Genomic DNA, 22426 nt, shown 5'->3' with positions numbered 1-22426 from the left:
ATTTTGATTTGAATATTTGATTTTCGAATTGAAAAAATTACAATCCAAGTAAGATCGGATTCGATCGTTTTCGGATTAATCGAATTGGATATTTTGAATTTTTAATTTTGAACCGATAAGTTAAAATTATACGTTCTTCGTACAAAAAAGGAACATACATGTAAAGTATTCATGTCAAATTGCTTAATAGTTCATCATTCTTACCAAAATCATCCAGACAAAGTATTCATGCAAGTAATGAAACTTTTATTACTAAGGAAATACAATAAAACATTAATAAGGCCCTACGAATTAACAAGTTAAATATAATAAGACCATACCAAATTATATAGTAACGCGGCTTCAGCCGTATGTGTTCACAAATGCAGAAAATGGAAATTGGCGCTAATAAGAAAGAAAAAAACCATATATTGAATTTAGTAGGGTATATGTTATTGAACTTAGTAATTAGTATTGGATATATGAGCTAATATTTAATGGATAAGATATCCGAAAATCTAAAGTCCCAAATTTTGAAATCTAATTTTTTTTAAAAATTAAATCTAAAATCCAAACAAAAAATCCAAAAGTTTTGCATTTCGGGTTTGCCTACTTCTACTTTAACTCCTAATTTGGATGTCTCAAGATGGAAAAGCAAAGGAAATAAGACACTATCATCGCTTATAATCATCACAAGTTTTGATTATTTTTGTCTAACTAAATAAACTTAATCTATAATTAATTATGAAAATGTTCTCTTTCTTTCTCTCGTGAAGCTTTGTTACGTGGCTCGTACAACTAACACAAGTTATGTTAGGTGTATGGGCTAAAAAATATCTTTGATATGGGCTAGCCACATCAGTATTATTATAGCCTTCATCGACCGCCACGTGCTATCAGTGAGGTCCCCACAAAGATTAGCATCGGGGCGAAGTAGCCTCGAAGCAATGAAAGATGCGGTCGAAAAGTCACCATAGTTCAAGGTCGAGGTCGAGCATCTTAGATAGAATTATAACGGCTAATACTAAGATATGACATAAAAAAAAATATTCTGGTGGATATTCTCTGCACATATACTATTAGGGTTTCTAGGAACATGTTCCCTATAAATAAAAAGAGACACAATGATAGGGGACATGAGATATTCATTTGTAAAATATACTTTGACTTTATAGAGCAGATCTGATTCTATCACAAGGATACAAAAAGAACATTTTTCACCAAGATTCTTGTCTAGCATTTCCACTGGATCCAAGAGCAACCTAAGTATTCAAAGGCTCATCAATCATTCATCATTGTCAAAAAGAATATCCACTGATCTCATCCCTTTTCGGGTGACTCACACGCTTTATTTACTTGAATGTCACTTATTGCTATTTATTACTATTTAATGCCATATTCCATCTTTTTGGATCATTGAATACTGCTGTTATTGTTTACATTTATTTCCATCCGAACAAACATACAAGTTATTTATCACAGCAACGACAATTTTGTCTTTAGGATATTATTATTAACTAAGATTAACTCATTTTTGCATAAATCTGATTGGTTGGACCTAGATCTATATTTTTTGGTCAAACAGTTTGGCGTCGTCCGTGGGGAGGTGGAGAAACTATTAGAAAATGGTTCCATCAGGGAGTCGAAGTACCCCAAATGGATCGCCAACGTAGTGATGGTAAAAAAGAAAAATGGAAAATGACGGATGTGCGTGAATTTTACGAACCTGAACAATGCATGCCCGAAGGATTCGTTCCCGTTACCACACATTGACCAACTCATCGATGCAATGGTCGAGCACGAGTTGTTGAGTGTCTTGGACACGTACTCAGGCTATAGCCAGATACTTATGGAAAAAGAGGACCAGAAGAAAACTACGTTCATCACCTACTAAGGAACATATTGTTATAGGGTCATGCCATTTGGGCTGAAGAATGCGGGGGCTACATATCGAAGACTGGTCAGGAGGATGTTCAAAGATTAGCTCGGCAAAACCATGGAAGTATATATCGATGGCATGCTAGTCAAGGCCGTAAAGGCAGAGGACCATATCGACCATTTGAGGAAGCTTTCGACATACTAAAATGGTACGGAATGAAGCTAAACCCAGAGAAATACGCGTTTGGCGTAGCCTCTGGGAAGTTCTTGGGCTTCTTAGTGTCACAACGGGGGATCGGGGTCAACCCAGACCAAATCAAAGCTATCGAAGGGATACCGGAGCTCCTGAATACCAAGAAGCAAGTCCAAAGGTTGACTGGTCGAATCACCGCCTTATCGAGATTCATCTCGCGGTCGTCTGATAGATGTCACAAATTTTTCGGCGTGCTAAAAAAGGACAACTGTCTCGAAAATACACCCGAGTGCGTACAAGCTCTGCGAGAACTGAAGGCATATCTGTCATCACCGCCTCTGCTTGCAAAGCCCGAACCCGGGGAACATTTCCTCGTCTATCTAGCCGTCTCCGAAGTAGAAGTAAGTGCAGTCCTGATCCGAGAAAGCAAAGGTACGCAATCTCTTATCTATTACATTAGCAAAACACCCGTCGACGCTGAGACGAGGTAACCGTACCTCGAGAAACTAGCCCTGGCACTAGTCATAGCTTCACGAAAGCTTAGGCCCTATTTCCAGTGCCACCCTATCTCGGTCGTTACCACCTTTCCCCTAGGAGGCATTTTGCATAAACCCGAGCTATCGGGGAGGCTGGACAAGTGGGCCATCAAGCTAAGAGAGAATGATATCACATATTAGCCGCGAACGACGATAAAGTTGCAAGTGCTCGCAGACTTCAGTGCAAAGATAATTCCTAAAGTCGAGAAGGAAGCCATCCAAGCTTCCCTCCAAATACAAGACCTTTGGGTCCTATACACCGACGAAGCATCCAACGCTTCCAGATCAGGATTGGGACTTGTACTCGAGGTCCCTACAGGCGAAGTAATTCGCCAGTCCATAAGATTCTCGGATATGACTAACAAAATGGCCGAGTATGCGGCTGTAATTATAGGATTGAGGCTAGCACTCAAGTATGGGGTGAAGCGGTTGAAACTCCGATGTGATTCCCAGCTCGTAGTTAACCAAGTCACAGGGACTTTCCAAATCAATGAACAAAGGTTGCAAAAATATCAGACCGAGATCTGTAAGCTGCTACCCGAGTTTGACGAATTCCAGTTCGACCAGATCCAGCGTGCACAGAATGCCGAAGCGGACGGCCTCACCAAATTGGTTGCAGCTACCAAAAGAATCATGACCGGGGTTAAAAGTGTAGTCTACCTCCTCAACTCATCGCTAGACCAAATCTAGGTAAGAACTGTAAGCTTAACTTGGGATTGGCGCAATCGTATTATTGCCTATTTGCAGGACGACGCACTCCTAAACGACAAAAAGGAAGCCAAGAAACTGAGAATGCAAGCAGCTAGACAGAGTCTCCTCCACAGCGACCTGTATAAGAGGACATACGGCGGCCCTCTGGCGAAATGTTTGGGCCCAAACCAAACCCAGCACGTCCTCAAAGAAGTGAATGAAGGCCATTGCGGTGCTCACTCTAGCAACCGAGCATTTATTAGGTGTTACATACAGGCAGGATACTATTGGCCCACAATGAAAAAGGACGCCTCAGAGCTCATGAAGAAATGCGAGCAATGTCAGAAGTACGCCCTAATAATTCACCAAGCAGGCGAACATCTCCACTCAGTCACCTCTCCATGGCCATTCATCAAATGGGGAATGGACATCGTAGGCCCATTCCCAACAGGGCGAGGTAACGTACGATTCCTTTTGATTTAATCTGACTATTTCTCTAAATGGGTGGAAGCAGGTGCGTTCGCTCAAATATGCGAACAAAAGGTAATCACCTTTATATGGAGGAAAACCATCTACCGATTCGGCCTACCCAAGGAGATCAGTTGTGACAACGGACCCCAATTTATGGGGAAGAAAACCGCCAAATTCTTCAAGAAATGGCATATTAAGAGGATACTTTCAACCCCGTATCACCCAGCGGGTAACGGTCAGGCAGAATCCTCCAACAAATCCATATTAAACATCATGAAGAAAAAGCTCGAAGACGCCAAGGGACTATGGCCGGATATACTTCCAAAAGTAATATGGGCGTATAGAACTACTCCGAAGACGAGTACAAGAGAGACGCCCCACTCTTTGGTCTATGGGACCGAGGCAGTGATACCGATCAAATTCGGAGAACCCAGCCTAAGGTACTCCCTCGAAAGCGGTACTAGTAATGATCAAAGTAAAAGGCAGGAACTCGATGAAATTGGTGAACGGAGAGATATGGCGTACATAAGGATGGCCGCCCAAAAACAGCAAGCAGAACGCTATTATAACAAGAAAGCAAAGGTCTGGCCGCTCAAAGTCGGGGATTACATGCTCAAAGCCAAAACTCAAGTGAGCAAAGATCCACAAGAAGGCAAGCTGGGAACCAATTGGGACGGCCCGTACAAAATCACAGCCAAAGCAAACAAAGGTTAGTTCCAATTAGAGACAATAAAAGGAAAGCAACTACCGAGCAATTGGAACATCAACCACCTCAAATACTTCAACTTCTAGAGGAAGAAGTGTCCCCAAGTCGTACTCTTTTTCCCTCACTTGAGTTTTGTCCCATTAGGGTTTTCTCAAAGAGGTTTTTAACGAGGCGGCTAAGGGAATGCTTCGAGTCAAAGTACGCAAAGGAAGGACTATTTTTATCTTTCATTGCCCGACTCCTCAATACTCTCCAAGTCAAATAATGAAGGGACTAGGTAGATTGGAACTGGGATTGGAATGCCAGCCAACGCCTAAAATCTGTAACTCTCTCCAATAATGTAACAAGAGCAACAACGTCAAAGTAATAATAAACTTACATTTATCAGGACACCTTCTTGTGTTAAGGTTAAGTTCGACCACACGCGAACAACACCTATCGGCCTTCGGTCACGATTTAATAAAAGGTTAAGCTCGACCGAGTGCGAACAACACCTATCGGCCCTTGGCCACGATTTAACAAAAGGTTAAGTTTGACAACGCGCAAACAACACCTATTGACCCTCGACCGTAATTTAATAAAAGGGTAAGTTTGACCATGCCCGAACAACACTTATCAGCCCTCGGCCACGATTTAAAAAAAGGATAAGTTCGACCACGCTTGAACAACACCTATCGGCCATCGGCCGTAATTTAATAAAAGGTAAAGTTTGACCCAACTCGAACAACACCTTTCGGCCCTCGGTCCCAACTTGGCAAAAGACCAAAATCAACCAAGTTCAAATAACACCTATCAACCTAATCTAAATAAAGATGCATATCTAACCTATATAAACAAAGGGCAGATACGGCCCATAAATAGCCGTCAACAAGGCTTAAACGCTTCCAAATACCGAACCAACCATTCCCGCAAGTCAATAATCATTAAAAGCATGTTCGAAGAGTATTATTTTAGGGAACGCGTTTCTACAAGTTAAAATGACCGGTTGGGTCATTACAGTATAGGCGAGGTGACGAGTGTCTATACGTCGTCAAATTAATTGTTTGCATATTTACTTGAAAAAATCATAAATTATTTTAATCATGAATTAATTGTTATAAAAATTGCTTCTTTCCTATTATTTGACAAATATTAATTCTTGAATTTTTGCAATAATTGTTACATGCTATTTGATTTATGTGTGTTAATTGCTACTTGACATTTAGCATATTTAACATTAAACTGCCTATTTTCTCCCTGATTTCCTCAATAAATTGCTATTTGTCATTGTTTGTTTCATAATTAAATCATAATTATTGTATGCTTGATGTCTTAAAAATTTTATATTAATTGTTGCACTCATTGGGGTAATTTCTTCTATAAGAATTGGTAAATGAATATATTGGAGGAGCGGGTTGCACGCCACAACAAAATTGATTGAAATGAATATATTGGAGGATTGGGTTGCACGCCACAACAGACTTATTAAAAGTCCATATTGGAGGATTGGGTTGCACGGCGCAACAGACTTATTAAAAGTCCATATTGGTGGATCGGGTTGCACGCCGCAATAGACTTATTAAAAATCGATATATATATATATATATATATATATATATATATATATTGGAAGATCGGGTTGCACGCCGCAACAAACTTGATTAAAATGAATATATTGGAGGAGCGGGTTGCACGCTACAACAGAATTGAATATGAATATATTGTGAGAGCGGGTTGCAAGCTGCAACGAAAATTGATAAAAATGATAATTGGTTATGATTGCTGGGTTGGCTTCAATTATTATAAATGAGTTATCTGATTTATTTTTATTATTTGTTGTTGTTACTAATATTGCGTACAAGTTAATGTAAGTGACACGCCTTAGCCTCGTCACTACTTCGTCGAAGTTAGGCTCAGCACTTACCAGCACATGGGGTCGGTTGTACTGATACTACACTATGCACTTCTTGTGCAGATTTCGGAGTTGGTCTCAGCAGCGTACCATAGACTTGCTCGGATTTCAGCTACTAAAGGAGACTTGAGGTATAACTGCACGGCGTCCGCAGTTTCTGAAGTCCCCATCTACTTTACTTTAGCTGTGTGTTTATTTCCAGAAAACTTTATTTTATTCAGACCCTTATTTTTATTATTCTAGAAGCTCGTGCACTTGTGACACCAATTCTGGGATGGTATTTAGACACCGTTATTTTTATGGATTATTCACTATATTTTAGACTTTACTTCCGCATTTTGTTTCTTTGATTATTAATAAATTAAAAAAATTGTTTTAAAAATGGATAATATTATTCTAACATTGGCTTGCCTAGCAAGTGAAATGTTAGGCGCTATTACGGTCCGAAGACAGGAATTTCAGGTCGTGACAGTTGGTATCAGAGCACTAGGTTACATAGGTCTCACGAGTCAAGAGCAAGCTTAGTAGAGTCTGAAGGATTGGTACGGAGACATCTGTACTTATCTCTTAGAGGCTATAAATTTTAGGAATAATATCACTTCTTTCTTATTCTGTCATGCGAATTTATTCTATCATCGATGATTGTATCATTCTACTCTTATTCTCTCGCAGATGGTGAGAACACGTAATACCTCTACCGATTGACAGGGACCAGAGCCCCCAGTGGCAACTATGGCCAGGGGTAAAGGTCGAGGTCGAGGTCGTGCTAGAGGTCGAGGCAGAGGCAGAGGTAGAGCTCAGTCCAGAGCTCGGGTAGCTGCACCTGTTATAGAACCTCAGGTGGATCTTCAGGAGGAAGTTCTAGTTCAGAATGTACCAGTTGGACCAGTTCAGGTCCCGGAAGGATTCATAGCCACTCCAGTACTTCAGGATGCTCTAGTCCGTTTGGTGAGTCTTATGGAGGGCTTGGCCCATAATGGTACATTTCCAATGGCGCCAGCCATTTCACAGGCTGGGGGAGGAGCACAAACTCCCACCACTCCTGCTCCGTAGCAGATGGCTCCCCAAAATCAGGTTCTAGCAGCCCCGCCAGTTGGGGTAGTTCAGCCAGTTGTTGCGGCACAAACCAGCGATATGCTCTCCATATTTTTTGAGGCCTTATTGAGACTGGATAAGTTTACTAAGCTCTTTCTAGTTCACTTCAGTGGTACACCTTCTGAGGACCCACATGATTATCTTGAACGCTGCCATGAGGTGCTGCGGAACATGGGTATAGTTGAGACCAATGGGGTTGATTTTGCTGTATTTCAGATGACGGGTTCTGCCAGGAGGTGGTGGAGGGATTATACATTGACTAGACCAGTTGGATCGCCTGCACTTACCTGGGAGCAGTTCTCTCAGCTATTTCTGGAGAAGTTCCTTCCTATCACACTGAGAGAGGACTTCCGCAAGCAATTTGAGCGTCTACAGTAGGGCAGTATGACTGTTACTCAGTACGAGTCCTGTTTTATAGATTTGGCTCGTCATGCTCTCCTTTTACTACCTACTGAGGGATAGAGAGTGAGGAGGTTTATTGAGGGACTCACTCACCCTATCAGGCTTCAGATGGCCAAGGAGACCGGAAGTGAGATTTATTTTCAGGCGGCTGCTAATGTCACGAGAAGGATCGAGATGGTTCTTGCACAAGAGAGAGGGCAAAGGTTAGATAAGAGGCCTCGTCAATTTGGTGGTTTTAGTGGTGCCTCGTCTGGAGGCAGGGGTAATTTTGGTAGGGGTCATCCTCCCAGACCGTTTCATTCAGCACTTCATGCATCTCACAGTGTTTTAGGGAGTCACGGTCCTATTATGCCTTACTATGGACAACCATCATTTAGTGCACATTCAGCTCCTATCAGTGCATCGCCACTCTATAGTTACTATAGCGGTGATCCAGCCCATTCGGGTCAGCTTCAATTTTAGCAGCCACGACATCAAGATGGGTGATATGAGTGTGGGAACATTGGTCACATCAGGAGGTATTGCCCTAGATTGGCGAGTAACAGATCTCGGCAGGATTCTCGTACCATCATACCGGCACCGGTTGCTACATCGCTTGCTCAGCCAGCTAGAGGTATGGGTCAGGCAGCTAGAGGTGGAGGTCAGGCCATTCGAGGTGGAGGTCAGGCCATTAGAGGTGGAGGTCAGACCGTTAGAGGTGGAGGCCAACCAGTTAAAGGCTGTCCTAGAGACGCAATTCAGAGTGATGGGGCCCAACCCCAATTTTACGCTTTTCCAGCTAGGCCTAAGGCCGAGTCATCTGATGCTGTGATCACATGTATTATTCCAGTTTGCCATAGAGATGATTCAGTTCTATTTGATCCAGGATCTATTTATTCCTATTTGTCATCCTATTTTGCTTTATATTTGGTTGTGCCTTGTGATTCTCTGAGTGCTTCTGTGTGTGTATCTACACCGGTAGGAGACTCTGTTGTAGTAGATCATGTCTATCATTCGTGTGTGATTACTATTGGTAGTCTTGAGACTAGTGTGGATCTTTTACTTCTTGATATGGTAGATTTTGATGTCATCTTGGGTATGGATTGGCTGTCCCCTTATCATGCTATATTATATTGTCATGCCAAGACAGTGACCCGAGCCATGCCGGGGTTACCTCGATTAGAGTGGAAAGGAACTCCTGGTCATTTTGCCAGCAGGGTTATTTATTATATGAAAGCTCGGCGCATGGTAGAGAAAGGGTGTCTAGCCTATTTGGCTTATATTCGCGATCCCAGTGCGGATGATCCTTCTATGGACTCAGTACCAGTTGTTCGTGAATTTCCAGAAGTATTTCCTGCAGATTTTCCAGGGATGCCACCCGACAAGGATATTGACTTCTGTATTGATTTGGCTCCGGGCACTCAGCCCATTTCTATTCCACCATACCGTATGGCCCCGCCCGAGTTGAAAGAATTGAAGGAACAGTTACAAGACTTTCTTGATCAGGGATTCATTAGACCAGTCTCTCGCCCTGGGGTGCACCAATATTATTTGTAAAGAAGAAAGATGGCTCTATGCTGATGTGTATAGATTATCGATAGTTGAACAAGGCCACTATCAAAAACAAATATCCGCTGCCAAGAATTGATGACCTATTTGATCAGCTTCAGGGTTCCAAGGTATTTTCAAAGATTGATTTGAGGTCTGGTTACCATCAGTTGAAGATTAGGGCATCTGATGTCTTTAAAATATCTTTTCGGACTCGGTATGGGCATTACGAATTCCTAGTGATGTCATTTGGGTTGACAAATGCCCCAGCAACATTTATGGATTTGATAAATTGGGTGTTTAAGCCCTATTTGGATTCTTTTGTGGTTGTATTCATTGATGATATCTTGATTTACTCCAGTAGTCGAGAGGACCATGAGCAGCATCTTCGGAGTGTGCTTCAGACTTTGAAGAATAATCAGTTATATGCCAAATTTTCAAAATGTGAGTTTTGATTAGACTCAGTTGCCTTTTTAGGGCATGTTGTATCGACAGAAGGCATAAAGGTAGATCATAAGAAGATAGCGGCTGTTCAGAATTGGCCTAGACCTACTTCAGTTACAGAGATCCGGAGTTTCCTGGGTTTGGCAGGTTATTATCGTCGGTTCGTGGAAGGATTTTCATCTATAACAAGCACATTGACCAGATTGACCCAGAAAGGTGTACCATTCAGATGGTCAGACAGGTGTGAGTTGAGCTTTCAGAAGCTCAAGACTGCTTTGACTACGACGCCGATGTTGGTATTACCCACAGGTTCAGGATCGTATACGGTATATTGTGACGCATCTCATATTGGGCTTGGTGCAGTATTAATGCAAGATGGCAGGGTGATTGCATATGCATTGCGGCAGTTGAAAGTTCACGAGAAGAATTATCCTATCATGACTTAGAACTGGCGGCCAATGTTCATGCGCTGAAGATTTGGAGGAATTAACTCTACGGTGTCTCGTGTGAGGTATTTACTGATCATCGTAGCCTTCAGTATCTGTTCAAACAAAAAGATCTTAATTTGAGGCAGAGAAGATGGTTGGAGTTGTTGAAAGACTATGATATCACCATTTTGTATCACCCCGAAAAGGCCAATGTGGTGGCCGATGCTTTGAGTAGAAAGGTTGTGAGTATGGGCAGTCTTGCGTATATTCCGGTTGGTGAGAGGCCATTAGCTACAGATGTTCAGACTTTGGCTAATCAGTTCGTGAGGTTAGATGTTCTAGAACCCATTCGGGTTCTAGCTTGTACAGTCGCTCGGTCTTCTTTATATGAGCATATCAAAGAGAGGCAGTATGTAAGGACACGGTGCAGAACGGTGATGCCAAACATGTTTGTGTGGGGGAAGATGGAGTTCTGCGAATGCAGGGTCGTATTTGTGTGCCTAATATGGATGGGATTCGTGAATTAATTCTTGAAGAGGCACACAGTTCAGGTATTCTATTCACCCAGGTACCGCCAAATGTATTAAGATTTGCGGCAACATTATTGATGGAGGAGAATGAAAAAGGATATAGTTGCATATGTAGCTCGGTGTCTGAATTGTCAGCAAGTTAAGTACGAGCATCAGAGACCTGGTGGTTTGCTTCAGAAGTTAGAAATTCCTGAGTGGAAATGGGAGCGCATTACTATGGATTTTGTTGTTGGACTCCCACGAACTCAGAGAAAATTTGACGCAGTTTGGGTCATTATGGACAGGTTGACTAAGTCAGCACATTTCATTCCAGTGGCAGTTACCTATTCTTCAAAGAGGTTAGCGGAAATTTACATTTGTGAGATTGTCTGCCTACACGGTGTGACAGTGTCTATTATTTCAGATCGAGGTATGTAATTTACCTCACACTTCTGGAGGATTGTACAACGTGAATTTGGCATGCGGGTTGAGTTGAGTACAACATTTAATCCACGGATAGACGGACAATCAGAGCGCACTATTCAGATATTGGAAGATATGCTTCGTGCTTGTGTTATAGACTTTGGAGGTTCTTGGGATCAGTTCTTTCCACTTGCGGAGTTTGTTTATAATAATAGCTACCAGTCGAGCATTCAGATGGCTCCATATGAGGTATTATACGGGAGGCAATGCCGTTCGCCCGTTGGCTGGTTTGAACCGGGAGAGGCTCGGTTGTTGGGTACCGATTTGGTACAGGATGCTTTGGATAAGGTCAAAGTTATTCAGGATCGACTTCGTGCAGCTCAGTCTAGGCAAAAGAGTTATGCCGACCGTAAAGTTCGTGATATTGCATTCATGGTTGGAGAAAGAATATTACTCCGGGTTTCACCTATGAAAGGTGTAATGAGGTTCGGAAAGAAGGGCAAGTTGAGCCCTAGGTATATTGGACCCTTTGAAATTCCTGAAAGGGTGGGTGAAGTAGCCTACATGCTTGCATTACCACCTAGTTTATCATCGGTTCATCCGGTGTTCCATGTGTCTATGCTTCGGAAATATCATGATGATCCGTCCCATGTGTTTAATTTCAGCTCTGTCCAATTGGACAAAGATTTGACTTACGAGGAGGAGCCGGTGGCTATTCTAGCCCGGTAGGTCCGGCAGTTGAGGTCTAAGAGTTATCCTTCAGTTCGGGTGCAATGAAGAGGTCAGTCGGTAGAGGCATCTACCTGGGAGTCCGAGTCGGACATGCGGAGTAAATATCCATACTTATTCACATCTCAGGTACTTTTTCTAACTCCGTTCGAGGAAGAACGTTTGTTTTAGAGGTGGAGAATGTGATGACCCAAAATGTCATCTTTAAATTTAATAAGTAATTTTGTGTTATAAGACCTCGAAAAGCACTATTTATCATTCATCGACTTACGTGCACAGTTCGTACAATTTTCCGGAAAGTTTTTATGTGAAAAATGGATTAAAATGTGAAATAGAGCTTTAAAACTCCACTGAGTTGACTTTGGTCAATATTTTGAGCAAACAGACTCAGATCAGTATTTTGACAGTTTCAGTAGGTCCGTATTGTGATTTGGGACTTGGGCGTATGCCCAGAATCGAATTCCGAGGTCCCTAGCCCGAGATATGGAATTTTGATGAAACATTAAAAGCTTGAAAGCTTAATGATTTTTAAGAATTCATTGATGTTGGATTTACTGACATCGGGTTCGTATTTTTGGTTCCGGAGTACGGTATAGGTCCACTATAATATTTATGAATTTTCTGCCGAATTTGGTGAGAAACAGAGTTGATTTGATGTGATTCGGACACCCGGTTGTAAAAATATAAATTTTAAAGTTTTCTTGAAAATTCTATTCGATTTGGTGTTCAATTCATGGTTCTAGGTATTATTTTGGCGATTTGATCGCGAGAGCAAGTCCGTACGACATTTTAGGACTTGGGTGCATGTTTTGTTTGGAGCCCTGAGGGCTCGGATTGGTTTCGGGTGGTTAACAGATCATTTTTGGACTTGGGAAAATCGCAGAAATCTGCTTCTGGTATCCTTCTTCGCATTCACGAAGAAGAAACTGGAGGCAGACGAAATTGTGCTTTGCGTTCGCGAAGGGTCTAGGTGCAAAGCTTTGCGTTCGCAATCGAAACCTCACGTTCGCGAAGGGGAAGAGGCTGGCCGGGAAAACTTGCCTTCGTGTGCGCGAAGGGCATCTCGCGTTCGCGAAGGCCAAGCCAGGCAAGCATCGCGTTCGCGAGGTATCCCTCGCATTCGCGAAGAATAAAATTGGACAGCACAAATTTGTGCTTCGCGAATGCGAGGCACTGACCGCGTTCGCGAAGGAAAAAACTCCAAGAAACAGAACTTAAGTTCTGGAAAATGAGATTCGTCCCATTTTCAACCCTTTTCTATTTTTGAGCTCGGGTAGGGCGATTCTTGGGCGATTTTCACGAAAAAATATTGGGATAAGTATTCCTTATCTTATATTGATTATATTTCATGATTCCATACCTATTTATATCATGAATCCGTGAAATGTTGGGAGAAAAATTAGATTATTATAAAATCTTCCAAAAACGAAAATTTAAGATTTGAAGGTCCATTTGACATCGGAATTGGATAATTTTTATATGGTTGGACTCGTCTCAGAATGGGTGTTCGGATTTTATAAGTTTTTCCAAGATTTGAGATGTGGGTCCCACTGTCGAATTTTTAAATGAATTTTGGATTTTTATCTGGAAAATTAGTAAATTCATATGGAATTAATTCCTATGATTCGTATTGAGTATATCGAATTGTTTGTGAATAGATTTGAAGCTTTTGGAGATAAATTTAAAAGGAAAAGTTGTGGTCCAGTAATTGATTGGAATTTACAAAGCGAGGTAAGTGTTGTGGTTAACCTTGACTTGAGGGAATAGAACCCTTAAACTATTTGTTATGTGAAATGCATGTGAACGATGTATAGGCGAGGTGACGAGTGTCTATACATCGTCAAATTAATTGTTTGCGTATTTACTTGAAAAATCATAAGTTGTTTTAATCATGAATTAATTGTTATAAAAATTATTTCTTTCCTATTCTTTGACAAATATTAATTCTTGAATTCCTGCAATAATTATTACATGCTATTTGATTTATGTGTGCTAATTGCTACTTGACATTTATCATATTTAAATATTAAACTGCCTATTTTCTCTCTGATTTCCTAAATAAATTGCTATTTGTCATTGTTTGTTTCATAATTAAATCATAATTATTGTATGCTTGTTGTCTTAAAAACTTTATATTAATTGTTGAACTCATTGGAGTAATTTCTTCTATAAGAATTGGTAAATGAATATATTGGAGGATCGGGTTGCACGCCGCAACAGACTTATTAAAAGTCCATATTGGAGGATCGGGTTGCACGCCGCAACAGACTTATTAAAAGTCCATATTGGAGGATCGGGTTGCACGCCGCAACAGATTTGATTAAAATGAATATATTAGAGGAGCGGGTTGCACGCCGCAACAGAATTAAATATGAATATATTGTGAGAGCGGGTTGCACACTGCAACGGAAACTGATGGAAATGATAATTAGTTATGATTGCAGGGCTGGCTTCATTTATTATAAATGAGTTATCTGATTTATTTTTATTATTTGTTGTTGTTACTAATATTGTGTACAGGTTAATGTAAGTGACCCGCCTTAGCCTCGTCACTATTTCGTCGAGGTTAGGCTCAGTACTTACCAGTACATGGGGTCGGTTGTACTGATACTACACTCTGCACTTCTTGTGCAGATTTTGGAGTTGGTCCCAGCGACGTACCATAGACTTACTCAGATTTCAGCTACTAAATGAGACTTGAGGTATAACTGCATGGCGTCCGCAGTTTCTGAAGTTCCCGTCTACTTTACTTTAGATGTGTGTTTATTTCGAGACAACTTTATTTTATTGAGACCCTTATTTGTATTATTCTAGAAGTTCGTGCACTTGTGACATCAATTTTGGGATGGTATTTATACACCATTGTTTTTATGAATTATTCACTATATTTTAGACTTTACTTCCGCATTTGTTTCTTTGATTATTAATAAATTAAAAAAATTATTTTAAAAATAGATAATATTATTCTAACGTTGGCTTTCCTAGCAAGTGAAATGTTAGGCGCCATCACGATCCGAAGGCGAGAATTTCGGGTCGTGACATAGAGCTCTTCTCTTCCCCGAAAAAATAATCGAATGTTCATTAGGCATGAGTAGCCCCTTACTTGATGTCCCTATAGCCGGTGAATTCTTTGAATCATAGGAATGACAAAATAAGTAGACATCGGGCTTGGCACATCTCACCACACGCATGCTAAAAGCGCAGCGATCTTGAAACTAGAAATTATGGTTTGGAACAAATAGGCGGATAGGCTTGACGAAGTTTAAGAAAAATGTACATCCTAAAAATTACACAAATCACCAAAATCTATTAAGCACGAAAGCAGTATATACTAGCTAGTCCGAAACGAAGAATAAAAGGACATTTGAGGCATTAGATGCTTGGAATGTCAATTAGTGGCGCCAAAGACTTTGTCAAGCAGGCATGGTCGTAACGTATCGATAGTTGAGAAATATTATCTTCAGAACACTCATACTTTAGGGCTAAGAAAGAAGAATACAATATATATATACATCGGCAAGATATGTTGAAAAGAGAATGTACTTACTGTTAGCAAATTCAATAAATACCTAAGATATAGGAGGGAGAAAATGTTTATAGCTTACAAATTGAGAAGGAATTTGTTTTTTCACACAAAGTTGGAGGGGTAACATGATTTTCACACAACTCAAATTGATGGACTTGACGAGTAATTTGATTCTACCTTTTAGGGTGAGAATAGTTTGGGCAAACCTAAAATCCAAACCTAAATTCGATTTTTTTGAATTTTTGGTTTAAATCTTCGGATTACGGATTTAATTTTTAAAATTTTTGGATTTCAGATTGGATGTTGGATTTGGTATTTCGGATTTTTGGATATACTTTATATTTAGTCCATTATCCATATGCAATATAATAAGTCCAATACCATCCCCACCTATTAGATATTATCTCATATATTCAATACTAATTACTAAATTACTATTATAATACTTTTTATTAGGACAATATGGTCTTACTATTACTCCTCCCGTTTTAGCTTATTTGAACCTATTTCCTTTTTGTTCCGTTCTAAAAAGAATGACCCATTTCTAATTTTGGAATCAATTTAGCTTAAACTTTCAATTTTACCCTTAATGAGAAGCTTTTATAACCACACAAATACTCCAGGCCTTTTTTGACTTGTTTAGGACTACAAATTCTAAAAAATTTTATTTTTTCTTAAACTCCGTTCCCAGTCAAACAGGTTCACATAAATTAAAACGGAGGGAGTACTACTTATTATCACTACTAGAAATTCGACAAAAACCGACCAAGGTCGACCGAGTCGGTTTTTTAAAATATATTTTTTTAATTTTCTTTTACGAAACCCACCAACTTTGGTCGGTTTTCTTTGGCGCAAAAATGCGGGAAACTATTTTTGAGTCCCGCGAAATTTATGTTTCAAGAAACCGACCAACTTTGGTCGGTTTTTCAATTAAAATAAATAAAAATTAATATTAAAAAAACGGACCAAAATTGATCGGTTAATTCGGCCGGTAAAAAAACCGACCAACTTTGGTCGATAATTTTACTTTTTAATAAAACCGACCAACTTTGATCGGTTATTTTCGTGCGAAAATATAATTAAAGAGTATAAATCAAATAAAAGACAGTCTTAAAACAAAATGTACCAATGGTCTAGTGGTAGAATAGTATCCTGCCACAGTACATACCCCGTTTCAATTCCCAGATGGTGAATTTTTTTATTACATAATTAAAATACCGACCAACTTTGGTCGGAAAAAATCGACCAACTTTGGTCGATTTCTTTTGCAATATTTTTTTTTTGAATTTAACTGACCGACCAAATTTGGTCGGTAATTTCCGACCAACTTTGGTCGGTATGTCTTTCCGACCACAAAAATACCGTCCACACGTAAATGGTCGCGTTTTGGTCGGTTTTTGGCCATTACCGACCAACGTTGGTTGATTTTTTTGGTCGGTTTTTATCGAATTTCTAGTAGTGTATCGGCCTTATTATATTTGATGATGATTTCATTACGTGAATACTTTTTTTAGATGATTGCGGTTAGAATGAGAAACTTTCTAAGCAATTTAACATGAGGACTTCATTTGAATGTTCATTTTTGTAAGACTCTAAACTTATAGACTTAAAATCTAAAATCCAAAATATCCAAACGATTAATCCGAAATCAAACTTAAATCCGATCCAATTCGAGCTTATTTGGATTGTCATTTTTTCAATCCGAAATCAAACTTAAAAAATCTGATATTGTCCGAGCTTTGAATTATCATTTTTCAATCCGAAATTCGAAAATTCAAACTGAATTTTCATATCCAATCTGAATTGCGAACACCCACCCCTACTGCCTTTGCGGCTTGAAAAGGGATACTTATCCGTGCAGGATTGTGATATTTTTCTATATTTTGTTGTCATTAGGAATGTTTACTTCCAAAAATTCCTAACATCTTGCTGCCACTTTATGGTTGTTGGTCCTCTTGAGTATTCATAACATTATATTTTATACTTTCACCCACTTAAACAGTCCACCGGCTGTGAACGCAAAATGCCTTGTGTATCGAGCTGTCATTTTTGTTTTTTTTAAGCTCGCTACCCATCATCAATTTTAAGACGATGGTTAACTTTGGCAGCAGCTGTAGTTTGTAATAACTACTGTGATGGGATATAATTTGTGTGTAGAAAGTGCTAGATATAAATTGCTAGAGGAAATGCCACTATATCTAGGTTTGAGCCATTGTGCTAATGCATATGATAAATATGTTACCACCTAGCCTATATCAGAGAATGATCTTTGCTTTTGTAAATCATGTCAATTGCTTTGGATAGCTATTTAGTAATTAAGCCTCCTTTTACTTCCTTAGTTACAACAAGTTTTTAGGAACCAAATCCTAAATTAACTTGGCAAAACCTAATCTTTTGTCGCTTGAAGAAAGAATTTTCATATTTCAAATAAACATTGCGTTTAATTACATACAAAAGGGGCTCTTTCATTTTATTCTTTTGCTACTCTGACTTGGTATATTCTGGTTCCATGATAATATGACATAAAAGAATATAACATAAAACAGAATGTAGTTACTATTAGCAAAATCTACTTGCAAAATAGCCTCTCTTTCTAGTGAACAGATTGAATATTCTATAAGAAAAAATACAACATATAAATCTGCAAGATATGTTGAAAAGAGAATGTACTCACTGTTAACGAAAATTACAAGCTGCCTTTTTGTACAGATTGTTCAATACTAATTAAGAAAATATAAACACAAAACTGTTTTCTTTTAATACAAGGGGCTGCACCTGATCTCTCCTTTTCTCACAGGTTGCCTACGTACCCCGGGCTAAGCTCCTATGGGGATCAAGCCCAAACGTAGTTCTTTACATTAGTATAATTCTTTACATTTGTAAAATTCTAATCAAAACTAATAATCAGCATCCTTCAAGCTAGTAGCTTTCTTCTTTTGTTGGATCTGCAATTCAATAACTTTATTGGTTTTAGCTTATCCATCTTCATACTATTGCAGAAATCGTCAATTAAAGGATTACTTTCACCAGCACAAATACCGAATAAACAAAAACGGGTTGAGTTCCTTTTTCCTTGTCCGCTCACGAACAACAACATTATCATCAGATGAAAGAAATGGATGCTTTAATAGCATATCAGCAGTCCATCGCGATCTCGGCTCCTTAACAAGACACTTTTTCAGAAAATCTTCAGCCTCTTTTGACAATCTTTTGTTCTGCAAATCCGGTGATCCCATTCCAATTTTGCACAACAGATAAACAACGTCGTTGGCTTCACTGCAATCCCACATTGTCTTCCCTGTAACCATCTCAAAGACAGTGCATCCGAAAGCCCAAATATCAGCTTCAGGTCCGTACTCGTTATCAAGAACTAATTCTGGTGCCATGTACAAAGGTGTTCCTTTGAGTCCGTGCTTTCTTTTCTGACTCTTTACTCCTCCAACCTTCTTCGCAAACCCGAAATCAGCAATCTTGGCAACTTTTTCCGTACCCACAAGAAGAATATTATCTGGTTTAATGTCAAGGTGAACGAAACCTCTTCCATGAATATGACTAATCCCTAAGAGAAGCGATTTCGCGTGCTGTTTTACCTCAAAATCTTGCAACCCTTTCCTTGAATTTTGACCAATCCGATCAGCTAAACTTCCACCAGACGCGTACTCGAGCAACATGTTGTACAATATCTTCCCATCTTCTTCAGTAACATCAGCTCCGAAACATCGAATAACATGATCACAATCTTGAAACTCATGTAGCAATTCTCTCTCTTTCTGTAACGACTTTGAATGCGAAAACAAGGCAGATTTTACTGCGATTGTCGACGGAATATCAACGGATGAGTTTGTTGTCGTTGCTGAAGTGACGATACCGAAACTGCCTCTTCCTATAGTTTTGCCTCTCGTCCATATTATTGGATCGCTAATCGCCGCCATTGAATCAATTTTTCTCTTGCTCTCAATAGTAAGTCGATAACCTGGTTTTTGTTTTGTTTTGGTAACTTTCTGATATATATTGCTTTACTTATAAGTTATATATTAGTATGTAATATAATTTACTTGGTTTTCCTTTTCCCTATTACGTGTTTCTTGAATTACAAGCTAGGTTTTTATTTTAGGGCCGACAAACTAAAGCTGTAAAGTTACCAAAATTTGTTTTTTTCCTCTATTGTAATTTGTAACAAATTATTTACCACTTTTCCAAGTAATCTGACTAATAGCTGTTAATTAACAGGTACAAATTTGATGAGAAGTTCAAAACTTCAGTTACTCATTAAGGAAATCACGGCTTTCACAAAGGGCTCACAAGACTATTTATTAATTTTCCAACGTCATTGTTCACTTGTGAGCAATTATATAATAAAATATATCAATGTAAATAGAGGGAAAAAACTTGAGCTCCTAGCAGGATAAAGGATGACAGTTCAGTTTCAATTGCTACGGTCAAACATAGAGCAAGTCTTAATCCCAAAGCGATACGAAAAATTAAAATCGCGATTAAGTTGCGACTCATGAATCAGTTCGGCCACTCATAAATAGCATTTGAAATGCGACTTATAATATGCCAAATGCGTCTTGTAAGTTGCAACTGCAACGAAAAATCGCAACTGACAAATGCGCCTTATAAATCGCAATTGTGGATATGCAACTTATGCCCTGTAATATTATTCTATAATGGTATTTTGTATATATCTGGTATTCCTTTAAAAACAACACACCACTAGAATTCTTAATCCAAAACGTACACATTATGGAAAAAAAATCTGAGTACTCTTTCTCACACTTGAGGAAGGTCCTCTTGCATTTTGTATAACGGTCCATGCTTGTGACGGATATTGCACATGAAATGATTGGACATTCATGTCATAAATTAGGTGATTCGTCACGATTGACATGACAGTTAATGTTAATTGTAAAACATATTTAAGTTATAAGAGGAGGAGCATTTTAATCTGCAACATGGTAGTCTGAGGTAGAGAAACTTCCATTCTACTCCGGCTGCATGTATACAGTGAAATATATAATTGAACTTTACGAAGTGTAATTAAGCTAGTACGTACAAATGAAATATGTTGTGAATACCATGTTGCTTTGCCATTTTGACATGAAACGTGTGATGTGAATACCTTTGTTTGCTAGGGAGCCCCAAACAAAGGATAAAAAGACATTAGAGGCATAGGAGAGCACTCTTTTTGTTTCCCCTCCTTTTCAGAAGGGACTACATTGACTCTTGCGAAAGCTTTTTTTTTTCTTTTTTTTCTTTCTTTTTTTTAGTATTTTGGTGGCGCCAAAAACTTTATCAAGTATACATCATTGTCATATCGATTGAACCCCTGTTTACCCGAAAACGGTACAGTTGAATTTGTTCGTGGTTTCTAGACAAGTGAATTAATTTGATTAAAAAAAGTAATAAAATAAACTAATGAAATATAAAATACTTAGCCTTAGAAAGATGGAATAACAGAGCTAATAAATCTGTGAACAGGATTTTCGGGCACAACAATGATAAGATCAAAGGCGAGAAAGTAAAATTATATTAAAATGCTTATATAGAATGTAGTGCAAGTTAACCAGAAAATTTTCCCGCTACAATGATAACAGAACTCACTATTTATAACTACGTCTAGGAAAGGAAGTTCTAGGATTAAGCCCTTCTTTAATGTCAATTATGAGGGATATTGATGAAGATCTAACGTTTAGACATAAATGTCAATTTTTTTGTAACGGGCCATCATCCTTAATACTGCGGAATATTCTGTATTAAATATTACCGGGCGCAAAGCATTTAATACTCTTTTTATGATCGTTATTTCTTCCGGCGACAAGCGGAATAACCATGTTTGTTGATCATCCCCATTTTATATTCCATGTGTCCCTCCTTTAAGCTGCCACATGTCATGTCGTATTTTTCCCTATACAGGTAATCCCCCTGCTTTCCGGTGACACAATTTTGAGTTACCGAAAAGTTGGTAGAAAGCATATTTTTGGCGGGAATTTCTATAACTCCCTTTGAAATTTTCTGTCAGTTGATTAGATGCACGTCTCTCCGCATTTAATGCCTCAACCACGCGTCATCCCACGATTCAGCACAACTTTTGCCGATTATCGAGGTAATCATGGCCATGAATTTAGCCGGCAAAATTTTACTTATATGCATCCTCATCCTCTTATGTACTTCATAATTTCTCAAACTTCTAATTTGCATCTTTATTTCCCAACTTTTACCTGATCTTCTTTGAACCATAAATTTTCCTTCCTTCTATTCCAATGGCTTCTTCTTCAAAACGTGCTAGTTCTTCAAAGGGCAAGAACAAAACTGAGGATTCCGTTCCTCCAACAGTGGGTTCCATCATCCCAAGAAGGCTTAGTACTTCGAAGGATTTAGAAGAGAAATTTCCTACTGCTAACCCTCGTACATGGGATGTTAGTAGATACCCTTCTTCCATTCATTGTAACGACCCGACTTGTCGTTTTAAGAATTAATGCCTCGTTTAGCGACTAAAGGTATCGAGAAGCTTCACAATATGTATTATGACCCGCGGGTGTGGTCGAGTTTGATTTTCGGAATATTCAGACTTAAATTAAAAGAACAATTCTTATTTAGAAGCTTAAATGAAAAGAGTTGACTGGAGAGTTGACTTTTGAGCAAACGACCCCGGAATAGAGTTTTGATGATTTCAATAGCTCCGTATGATAATTTTGGACTTAGGAGCGTGTCCGAAATTTTTTTGAAAGTCCGTAGTGGAATTTAGCTTGAAATAACGAAAATTGAATTTTTGGAAGTTTGACCGGGGAGTTGACTTTTTGATATCAGGGTCGGAATCCAATTCTGAAAATTTGTATAGGTCCGCTATGTCATTTATAACTTGTGTGAAAAATTTGAGGTTAATCGGATGTGATTTGATAGGTTTCGGTATTGAATGTAGAAGTTGAAATTTCTTAATTTCATTAAGCTTGAATTGGGTTATGATTCGTGGTTCTAGCATTGTTTGATGTAATTTGA

General features: G+C 39.1%; 1 protein-coding gene across 1 annotated transcript; it reads right to left on the bottom strand.

Moving 5' to 3' along the window:
- Positions 1–18102: 18102 nt before the first annotated feature.
- LOC107776219 (mitogen-activated protein kinase kinase kinase 20-like) lies at positions 18103–19415 on the bottom strand. Its single transcript, XM_016596090.2, has one exon. It carries the CDS (start codon positions 19357–19359, stop codon positions 18451–18453), a length of 909 nt encoding a protein of 302 aa, XP_016451576.1. The 5' UTR covers positions 19360–19415; the 3' UTR covers positions 18103–18450.
- Between the last annotated feature and the right edge of the window lie 3011 nt (positions 19416–22426).

Source organism: Nicotiana tabacum, chromosome 4, assembly GCF_000715075.1.
Source record: "Nicotiana tabacum cultivar K326 chromosome 4, ASM71507v2, whole genome shotgun sequence".
Classification (NCBI taxonomy): Eukaryota; Viridiplantae; Streptophyta; class Magnoliopsida; order Solanales; family Solanaceae; genus Nicotiana; species Nicotiana tabacum.
The sequence above is the reverse complement of the archived record's forward strand: the minus strand, read 5'-3'. Positions and strand labels throughout refer to the sequence as shown.